General features: G+C 39.4%; 1 protein-coding gene across 1 annotated transcript in view; it reads right to left on the bottom strand.

The window, feature by feature from the left end:
- Window positions 1-1,853: 1,853 nt before the first annotated feature.
- The window catches only part of LOC108762322 (retinal homeobox protein Rx), an 11,184-nt gene continuing 1,569 nt past the window's right edge, over window positions 1,854-11,468 (bottom strand). The window contains exons 3-7 of the mRNA XM_018509265.1: window positions 11,405-11,463; window positions 10,364-10,738; window positions 3,321-3,564; window positions 2,222-2,649; window positions 1,854-1,909 (exon numbers count right to left, since the gene is read on the bottom strand). Of these exons, the coding sequence (XP_018364767.1) occupies window positions 2,295-2,649; window positions 3,321-3,564; window positions 10,364-10,738; window positions 11,405-11,463 (1,033 nt within the window). The 3' untranslated portion in view covers window positions 1,854-1,909; window positions 2,222-2,294. The remainder of the gene's footprint in view (window positions 1,910-2,221; window positions 2,650-3,320; window positions 3,565-10,363; window positions 10,739-11,404; window positions 11,464-11,468) is intronic.

Raw genomic sequence — 11,468 nt, forward strand, 5'->3', positions numbered from 1 at the left:
GAATTAATTTCTAATCCAATAAAAATCTGCTATATATTAGAAGAAAGTTTACATCGTAAAAAATTCATGTTAAATATCGCTTTATAATTGAATTACTTTCTAATCCAATAAAAATCTGCTATATATTAGAAGAAAGTTTACATCGTAAAAAATTCATGTTAGTTTATGAGACCGTTAAGTCACTGTTGCAGAATCAATCTTGCGGTCGTAAAGCGACCAAATTATGGCTTTTCTTTTTTATATGCAATGCCTATAAAAAGTTCAACATATATGGGTCGTATACGTTGAAGCGGTTGCTGTACGCCGGCGTTCTTTTTAATTAAAGTCACTAATCAAATCACGGCCACGCGACGTTGCTTCGACCTATCGACACACGCGGATAGGACGATAACGACGCCCCGGGGATGGTCGGAATAAATCCGTGTTAACGCGATTACAACCCTCCTCCGAGATGCATGACTGATTTATCCACGAAAATGCACTGGAAGACGTTTCATCGCGATTTGATATAGTAAATAAGCTTCAGCAACGTACTCCCAATACAGTAAACACTAATATATCCCCATGCTACGTGTAACGGTAATAATACCGAGAATTCCCTTTTCTCTTAGCATATTTGGACTCGAGACGATATCGTAAAAGTCCCTTATATTTTCTCGTTAATGAATAGATGAGAAACCAGACTCGCGTACCCGCGATTTACGTGGAGATAAATCGGACGAATTACCGGACTCGAGGAACGTGCGACTTTCGGAGCACCTCATCCTCCTTTCTGAGGGCAAGGGGTTCCGGGTTCCGAGACTATAACGGCGCCCCGGGGACGACCGGGGTAACGCGATTACGCGGCGCGGCACTGGCACGGCACAGCCACCGTTCGAGCGGTTCGCCCGGCTTGATTTATCCGCGTAGCCGCGCGTTATTGCATTAGCGCCCCGACGGCGATGCTGTCCGCCGTCCCCCGCTCGCTCGCTCGCTGGCGACGAACGCGAGAAATCGTCCGGCGTCCGTCCACCCGCCCGTGAATCATCTACGAAAGTTATGTCTTGCAAGCCGCTGCCAGGACGCGGCGATCTATAATTCCCACCCGCGGTTGGTCAGCGCGTCCTGGAGTCTCCCGTATTCCCTTGCGAAGTAATATCGCTGGTAAGAAATGTTGTGTGACCGAAATCTACTCTTGGAAACGACGTACGGTTCCTTTTACATGGATGGTCAGTAATCTTGGTACTTTCTGAATTCCACCGTAGATCACCCTCAGAAATTGCTTTTGCAACGTAAATCTATTCTTAGAGATGACGTAAGAGTCTTTTTATTCTGCTGATCAGTAATCTCGATGCGTTTTGTTTTCTTGAATTTCCTTATCGATAAAATTCGTATTTGATAACAAAATGTATTTTAGAAAACATTCTACGATTTTCCTTTTATAATGTTATCAAAGAACTGAACATACGTTGACATTTTCTGAATTCCTACGTTGACAGATATGACATTTCGACAAACGTTCCGTTTAAATATGTCTTCACATGCATGAGCATACACAAAGCTACGATAACTTCCGCTCCGAACGAATGCCCGCTAACTTGAGATGAGAACTGGTTCAAGAATTGGTGATGAGATAAACTTTACATTAATGTGTCGCCTTCTTAATCGTTGCTGATTAAACTTCGCAGTTTTACATCACAGTTCTTCGACACAGAATACGCTAATCGAGATACAAGCGAAACTCCCGATTCTGTATACATTATATATGTTACACGTTTTCCGTCGTCCTTCCGCAATTTACTTTATACACATTGAGTGTCCTTTGTACTTCTCAGACTCTTCGGCACGTCGCGGATGAAGAGATGCACGTGTTTCGCTTTTATATTCTATACGCGAGCAAGTTTCTGCACGAAACAATGACACGTGCAACCTGTAATTTTAATCGTGTACAAATAACTGCAACATTTTTGCTCTCAAAATAATGTAAAAAAAAAAAAATAATTAAAATTTCTCTTAAATTTGAATTAGTTTTTATCTAGAAAAAATATAGGTGTAAATCTTATAGAATTTTAAGGAACAATGAGTGAATATACTTTGACGTAAGATATAATGTACCTTTCCAATGGAATCGAAAATTGAAATCACCATGATCATGTCGGTCTACTGTCAATCTTTCTTTCGCATTGCTCCAAGTTACATTTCGATGAAAATACAGATCTTCTTCGAACCTGAGTATACTCACCGTCACGACACAACTCGCACTTCTTCATCCCCGTCGAGTCCCTCTTCGTCCAAGACGTACCACACCGCGAACCTTACGCGGGCCTGTCGAGCCCTAAGGCCTCCTGGTGCCGTCTCGCTTTCAGCCTAAGGTCTGCGATGCTGCTGTTCTTCGAACGAGCCGCCGCAGCGGCCAATGACGCCGCCAGGCTCAGCGGATGAGGAGGATGACCAGCCGACGGCGCCGGGGGCGGCGGTGGCGGTGGTGGTGGCAGACAGAAGAGGCCCCCAGCTGCCGCGTAGTGCAGCACCGCTGGGTCAAAAGCTGATCCTACTGTGACATTTGTAGTTCCCTGCATCGGCGGCGGATGTAACCTGAGGGCTGGCAGGTAAGGTGCAACTCGACACGGCTCCAACGTCGTCGGCGGGCTGCGCGGTGCCAGCACCATGCTCCCGGCGACGCCTGTAGGAAAATTTAATTAGAGCTACCAGTCGAATATTAATCCTAGAATACTATCGCTATTGATGTAGTATTGCTGTTTACAGGATTGTATAAGTTATGTAAAAAACTAACAAAGTTACCTTTTTCGTTACTTTTTTTTACGTAATTATCTTTCCTAATGAGTAACAGTAATGGTAATTAAGTTACAATTTCTAGTAACGAATAACGAAATTTGAAAGTTACTATTTCATTACTTTATTACTCATTACTTTTAGTTTTTTTTAGTGAGTAATGCGTAATAATGATAGCAAGTTACTTTTCAAAGTGACTTTTCCAGCCTTAGCACAATCGTAGCATTTAGTTAGCGTTACCGTCATAAAAAATTGCAACGTCATTATCAAATTGTTTATTACAAAAAGTAATGACACAGTAATGAGAAAATAACTTTTAACAACCCTGGCTATTGATATGTAAATTTTACAAAGAAATAGACTACTCTCAATTAATGTAATACAAGTTTTTCATACATTTCACACTTTTAACGGCAAAATATTTCTGATCTAGACTTTTACAAATAAAAAGTCCATAAATTTATAACTTAAAGGCAAAGGAAAAATAAGCACATTATATCTAGGAAGAATTAAGCGTGTTATATCCAATGTGGAGTTCCATTTGCGACAGCACGTTACCTTTGTGTAACTGGCTCTCGTGTTTACGACACTTGGCACGTCGATTCTGGAACCAGACTTGTACCCGCGCTTCACTGAGACCTAGCCGCTGGCTCAGCTCTTCCCTCATAAACGCGTCCGGATAATGCGTCTCATCGAAGAGCCTCTCAAGCTCGGCCAATTGCTCAATGGTGAAGTTCGTCCGTGATCTCCTCTGCTTGCCGTTGCCGCTTCCGTTGCTCCGACAGCTGGATCCTACAAATTAATTATTGCTCGAGCAAATGGAAACGCATTATGTAAAATCATTAAAAGATAATTATACGTTTCTCGAATATATATTTGTTTTTTATTATAAGTGTAAATAAAATATCATTACAAAAGCGGTGTGAAAAGATGAGTTTTCTGTCACTGTTAAGGAGGTTCTCGCGCTACTTCCTAATCAATAGACAGTTTATTCATAATAATACGTTAGACAATTAAAATAATGGAATAAAAAGATTACTAACAATATCTTATGCCATTATATATAATTATTGTTAATTTTATATGTTGCTAAATATTTTCAAAATGACAAAATAAAAGTTGTAAGATGCACATTTGATGTATACACGTCATCCATTTAACATATATTCTAGCTTTTTTCATTGAAGAATATAAATTTCTTGTAAACTGTTATACCGTCAGTTTAAATGAAATTTTACGAGAACAAACTTAAGTGTTTACTTTATAATTATAACAATTTTGCTGTCTTATACGCAAGTGTCTCAATTTAAAAGAGAATAACTACAGAATAAGGTTATATCTTCAACTTGATATAATGTAAAATTCTATAAATTTAGAATTAAATATCTTCAAAAAGGGTAAACGTCAATGACATTTTTTCTAGCTATTATTGATATTATTAATATTTGTATTACATGTATATTATAGACTTGTCTTATATTTCATCAAACACGTGAGAACCTCCTTAAGGAAAGCTTTCGACAAAACAGAAACCTGAATGCCGTGAATCATCGCCGGAGATGTGCAGCGAGTAACAGGGAAGTTTTCGTCGAGCGATGATTAATTCACAGGGACAAATGCGCGCCGCGAGCCAGAACGACCAGGCCGGAGCGACCGATGGTACTGAATTGATCTTCGTGAATCGTTCACGGGCCATTTCTCCCAGTCTGGGTGCCATCAACATATATCTCACCACCTTATGAGAATCTTATTCAAATCGAGATACCGACATCTCTAATTAGATGACATTAGACAAGCGTATCCCGCACGAGTGGGAAAACCCTCTCGACAGTTATACCCTCTCAACATGTCGAGGAACTGTAAAAGTAAGCATAATCTGGTCCGCAGTGTGTAACGCAGTGTGTCGATGTGTATCGATGTGTATAACCGCTGTGTTAAGCTTGTGCACAGATTACGGGATCGCATCGAGGACGCATCTTCACGCGGAAGATTCCATCGGACAGATGCAGAAAGGCGAAGGAGGAGGGTGATTAAGGTGAGATGGTACGAATTTGCCCTCCCTCGTCTAACGGAGAGAGTAGGGATGACTAACGACCCGGTATAAGACTGCGTAGCTCACCACTTTGCTAAATTATATAAATCACATCCCCTTCGTCAAGGGCTCTTACGCGAGACACTTAATCCACCTCTGTCCCTCCCACTCTTCCTCGTCATGAGCCCCTTTCGAGTTTCCGCGCCTCCTTCTCGTCGGCAACACCTCGAAAAGCCGTAGTACCGTAGTTACTTTACATTAAGCGACCATTAATTAAATCGTATAGCCGTTAATTATCCGAGCGTCTCTCTAACTCGCGGCGATGCTTGTGGCCGCTCTATACGACGCGCCAAGAAAGTTTTTCGCTTCGGAGCATCTTTTCGTTCATCCTTCAAGATAATTATCCCTTCCTTTTTTTTCATGACATTTACACTTATATAATATTAACGATTTTCACAAAATTGAGAATTATAGCTGAACCAAATTATATTGTATCAAAATTTAATTTATTAATAATAAAAATAAAATTAACGGAAGAGAAGCAAGAAGTGATCTTTAAATTCCTTTTTCAGAATAGTAGTCTTATTTTTTAATAAGATTACTATTCTGTAGTTCTTAATCATTTATATATTATAATATATTAATCATACCTACAGGGTTAAGAAGATTTTAAGAATCAGATTATTATAGTAATAATAATCTGACATTTTCCCTCATTAGCGGAAGAAATTCAAATATAATAAATTACTATATTTGAATTTCTTTCGCTAATGAGGGAAAATGTATGAAACGCAAATGAGAGTCGAGGAGCCGATAAATTGCGTTTTTATCGTGGAATATTCTGCGGTGTCGCTTTCCACCGGGTAATAGAACGACCGTGCGATTTATCCGGAAACGGAGGCAAAAAACGAGACCCGCTATCTGCAGTCTACGTGCGTTTGCACGCCGGCGCGATCGCCATGCGGCATTGCGTACGGCGTACGGCGCTTTAATCAATTAGCGCATATCCGCGTAATCCAATCTGAGCCCTAGGCAGGGTGTGCGGCCCGCATCCATATGTACAGCGGTGGTTTAAAACCACCTCCCTCCTGCTCGCCAAAATAACTCGCGCGGTTTTCGACGCCCCTCGTCCGCGCATTGTTAGCATAACCCATGGCGCAACACATACGCGCGTTGTCGCAGTCATTAACTCGAACGTGCCAGCCGTTTATTCCCGTATGTACCGTAGATACCAGGGGCGAGAAACGGCATCGTTTCGAATTTACAGTTAGCCTTCTCATTTTTCATAAGCACTTACTTTCTGAAAAGAGAACAACGAATTAGTATCACAATAATTACTCTTATAATTTTGTTTTTATTATCTATTTGTTGTAATTTAGTAAATTATGCAATTCTCGCAAGCCTTTCTGCGTTTACTTTTAAATATTATACATGCGAATGAAAGGAGTTTGTTAAAATATTTTAAAGACAACTCACTTTTTCCTTCTAATAAAATTAAATAAAGAAAAAAATGAGACGAGAGGTTGTCGCAATACTAAAACGTACTCATCATTGATGTCATTATCGCGAAACAATTGAAATTCTGGGATTCCATATTATTTTCCAAATCCTGTAACACGTTTCTCTAAATCCTGTTGGCGAAACTACCTGAGTATATCCCAAACGTCTCGATCCGAGGTGCAAAATCGTAGTTGCTGAACGTTATTCGATACTTCGTAGAGATCGAGACGGCGAGAGGGATTCTGTGGGACGAACGGGGGAGCAGATAACCGAACCCTGCTACTGGAAAACCCAAAGCAATCACACTTGGACGCGAGGGGTCACTAATTCAATTACTAAGAGCGCTGCCCTCTTGGCCTGATCCAGTTAAGCCACCCCCGAAGAACTACCCCCGGACCGACCACCTTAGCTATACTATTTTTCTCCCTCCAAAACGAGTCGAGATATCACGGCCATTAGACGTATAAAAGCGTCGTCGTATCCCACACATATGGCTGATATGGCACACGGTCCCATAAATACGCAAGAAGCAAGGGGAGCTTAAGACATGCAATCACTTATTGCTTAATGAAGCAAAGTGCCGGTTGTACCCTCCTACAGTTAGGCGTTTAACCCTTTGTCGCATAATTCTTTCCGAATCTCAGGATAATCGCGGACACCATTTCACTGCCTAAAAAGAAAAAAAAAATTTTTTTTCATTTTTTAACGGTTTTATCTAGACTTCATTAAACTTAAATATTTAACCGCAGCTAAGCACGTGCATCGTTATTTTTCCAAATAAGTGTCTTTATTTTGATACTTTCACCATTTTACTTGCGTGAATATTTATCGAAAGCTACAATTTATCATTTTTGTATCGCGACTTATCGCTAGTTCGGCGAGAAGTTCGAACGTAAATATGAAGGGAGCTCTTTCTCTTTCTCATTTTTCCTAAAGTAGCGGCTGTACACCCTCCGCTATCATACTTTAGGAAACTCGCGCCCCAAGTACCATAAATATACGTACGAGCGCACGGGCCTTTGACCAGCGGTCAAGCACCAACACTTACAGCAATCGTGGAAAAACACGCGCGACTGAAGACCGATGGGTGCGCACGCCACGCTAAATCGTCAGGAGAAGCGAAATGTGTTTTGGAGTATCGTATCACTGGAAGTGCTCGTTTTTGAAAAGCTGCAAGGCTGATGGTATCATCTATAGGACTTGAGAAAGTATCCATGAAGCCTTCACATGTTTCACATCAACTAGAAATATTTCATCAGTATTAGAAAAAAAACGATGATGAATGTACAAACTGATAAATTCCATAGTTATACTTAATGCTCAATTATCCAATATTAGAGTTATTATAATTTTGTGAAACCTCATATTTTTTATTCTACTTGTATCAGAATCGACATCAGTGAATGAAGTAAATAATGCACAGACATGAATTCTAATGAGCTTTATCCAGATTAAAAATCTCGCTGCATTTTCTCCATCAATCTAAATTTACCAAATTTTTAAGCTATTAAAAATGATCATCTTCGGTGAACTGTAATAGATATCAGTTGTTACAAAAAGTGACTTCAATTTAATCTTTGCACGTTGAAAGTATATGAGCTATATGACGATTTAATTAATGTAGAGTAAGAGGATCGTACGGAGGCGATCAGCGTCCGCAAGGTGCATTAATATTTATTGCTTTACGCCCTTTCCGGTACACCGGATGTCCCCCGGCCGGAGGCTCCTGGGCGAATATTTACGGTTTTACTTTCGCGGCCGCGATGGCTGCCGGCCGGGTAGATTGCTTTTTGATTTGCGCTTAATCGGAAAAAGTTATGGGCCCTCGAGAGATAGGCGAGCTACTGGTGCAGCAGCAGCAGCAGCAGCACCAGCCACCGCGCTTCTCGTCGCTCCCCCGTTTGAGGGGCGTACACACAACTAACGCGGCGGGCCGCATATTAAACCATAAATTCATGGCGCCGCGTTCAGCCCGCTCGGCTCGCCGAGTTATCGTGCAGGGAAACGTGCGTGGCGTTACTTCAACGCCACACGCTTTTTATAACGCGATCGTCGTCGATTCGATCCTCCGTTTTCCACTTGTCCGTTCGCTCGTTTCCACTCGCTCTGTCTCATTACTCGTATATGGATTAATTATTCCATAGTCAATTATTGCAAAATTAATTTATAGAATTTAACAAATTCATTTGGAAACGTTTGAGATAGAATATAATACTCATAGAAGCGAGGCAAATGAATCAGTCAGCCCATCAAACGGAGATCGAACATTTCTCTACTGAGATATAAATTATAAAGATTTTAATAGAAGAGTCAAAAATATTATAATATCAGAAAGTTGATTTCTGAGTTTTAAGCGGGGACCTTTTGCAGGAAATAATAAGTAATTTTTTTTAAAGAAAAATTTTTCACATAAAAATGACTTACAATCATTGTCGTAAAGTTTCAAACGCCAGAACATGATAACATGATCCGAAAATAATCCTCGCGAATCGATTCTTATGAGAGCGATTTACTTTTATTAGAGGCAGTTTCCGTTTGTCTAAAAAGAGAACGGCGAGGAATCGATGTAATTTCATCTTTCAATGCTCGGCAGAGCGAGAGTTTTATCGAAGATGACTTGGCTCGTGAGCGAAATCACCGATCGGGTCGCCGATCGTTACATTGCGAACGGTCAGCTATTCCCAATCACTTGTGAGCTTTATTGGACGACGGTCTGAATTATAAACGAAGATCGAATCCCTCCGGTGCTGCGACTTCGATGCCGCCACTAGAAGGTTCCTGACCTTCCCGCACTCATTCGCACGGCAATCGCAAACGGGCCAGCCGTAAGAAACGTCGATCAATCGAAATCAAAAGTGACAACCTAACTCGCACGTTGGGTCAGGGCAGGCATAAAATGGGACGAAAGTCTGGGAACGGATTTTAGGATTTTAATTCAATTAAGCAATTCTGAATACAACAGATAAAAATATTTCTACTTTATATCTATGGTAGACATATACACAGTAAAAAATCGTGCGTCCATATGTAGAATTTTTCTTGTGTTACCACATTTTGATTATTACTTCAATGTAAAATAAACATACAACTGATATGTTATTATTTTTGTAACATTTTGATGTGTTAGATTCATGTCACCTTTCTAACTTAACAATTGCGTATATCAATTAAAAATGGAATATTATTTTGAATGTTTTTAACACAATTGTTTCAATTAATCTATATATCTCAAAGTCAATTTAACAGCTAAGAATTTTTTCATTCACATTATACGAACAAAAATGTTTTATTAACTTTTTCTTACAAGTTACTGCAACTACTCTTCTATGTACTCTACTTATTTTATATGTTAGTTTTAAATCACCCTTAAAGTCAAAATAACAAATATAAATGTAAAGTATTGTGTCAATTATTTAACATTACTAGTTCGTTAATAAATAACACAAAACGAATGAGTTACTTTAACTTAAAATTTAGAATGGATCTCCTGGGACATGTAAAAAATGTTAAAATTGACATTTTCTTTTTTACTGTGTAGAATGTTTTGTTATGCAAATGTAATCGTGTTTCACACATTACGGTATCGTTAATTAAAATTAACAATTCTATACATTTTTCTTGTGCATTTTTAGTCTCACTAATGCAATTATTTTTCCAAATGTTATTTTGCGAAAAAAGAAATTGCAAGTTATTTATAATTCGAGACAAAAAACTTGCTTTTAATTCATTAGAAAATAAAATTATTCAAGAATTAAAGTTCTTAGTAATTTGTTTATCTCAATTATAACTTTTAAAAAACGTATTTTAATTTAATTTCTACAAGTAATCTTTTTATGCATTTAATCTTTCGTAATTTAATTAATAATCTTAATTTCTAATAATTTAATTAAGTATTGATTACAAACTCTAGTGAATAATCATCTTATTCCATTCAAGATTATTAGGAGACAAGTCATAAAAGTTTTAGTATCATTTTTCGAAAAATAGAATTCCATTATTTTGTACATACAACGCACAGAAATTAGTATAGAATTACTATTCTTTCACTATTATGCTCACCCTTAATGGAATCTTCTTGACCTTGTCCACTCGACCTTGTAACCTGAGATGACACTTTGGCCTGATCATTGGAGGATACGAGAGTTTTGCCATCACTAGAGTTTTGACTTTTTAATTCAACGCAATTTTCCGGGCTGGGTGATCGGTCCCTCGATATAGGTGGTGGCGAGGGGGTGCATCCGAGCAGTTTGCGAACCGATAGCTTCAGCTCGGGTGTCTTCAGGGGTGGCAAGTTCTCCGCGGTGTCCCGGATGTCCTTGATCTTGGCCGTGACGGAGAGATCCTCCGGTTGCAATCGACCCTCTGGCGACGGCGGTTCTTCGATGCTTCCGCTCGTCTCGATAACGCTAGTTGTAGTCTCTTGCGCCGCTTCATCTAAACAAGGTTTCTCTTGTATTCATCTGTCGTGCGGGACCATCCTGATTGCGAAGTATTAAGAACACGATAAAGACGTCGGCGATTAGGTCGATTCGTAAGTGAATTGCGATTTTAGCAGCAACAAGCATTCACAGACTTCTGAATGTAATTTCTGTCATCATAATAATGTCAGAGTTAATAAAAGAAATTAATTCTCTATATTAAAAACTGGATGTAAACGATTTGGTACTTCCAGCATCCACAATTAATTTTTTTTAATCCACATTAACACAAATTAGATAGAATAGTCCAAATAATCGTGCAGACTGCTGTTATTCAAGGAATGCACCAGAATACAAAATTTTACATAACTTTCACTATAAATTTCTTCTTAATGAATTCCGAATTGATATAAACCTTGCTTTTGATCTCACCAACAATCTGAAACACAAGCACAAACGAATCGACCTGACTCGCCGCATAGCAAATTTCATTCGACTCAGCACATTTTTATGCTCGGCATCATGATTTATATTGAGATCTATCATCGAGATCCTATAGAAAAGTATGCGCGCACTGCATCGATCAATTTCGATCGCGCGATTTTGATCAGTTTTCGATCAACTCAGCACCTAAAGACTTGGTATAATATCACGGCGCATCGGAAAAGATGATAACACATACGGCGGTCAGCATCGTCCGCGACGTGATCACCGATGAGATGCGCGACACTGAGCGTGATCCTGCC

The sequence above is a fragment of the Trachymyrmex cornetzi genome, unplaced genomic scaffold (genome assembly GCF_001594075.2).
Source record: "Trachymyrmex cornetzi isolate Tcor2-1 unplaced genomic scaffold, Tcor1.1 scaffold296, whole genome shotgun sequence".
Classification (NCBI taxonomy): domain Eukaryota; kingdom Metazoa; phylum Arthropoda; class Insecta; order Hymenoptera; family Formicidae; genus Trachymyrmex; species Trachymyrmex cornetzi.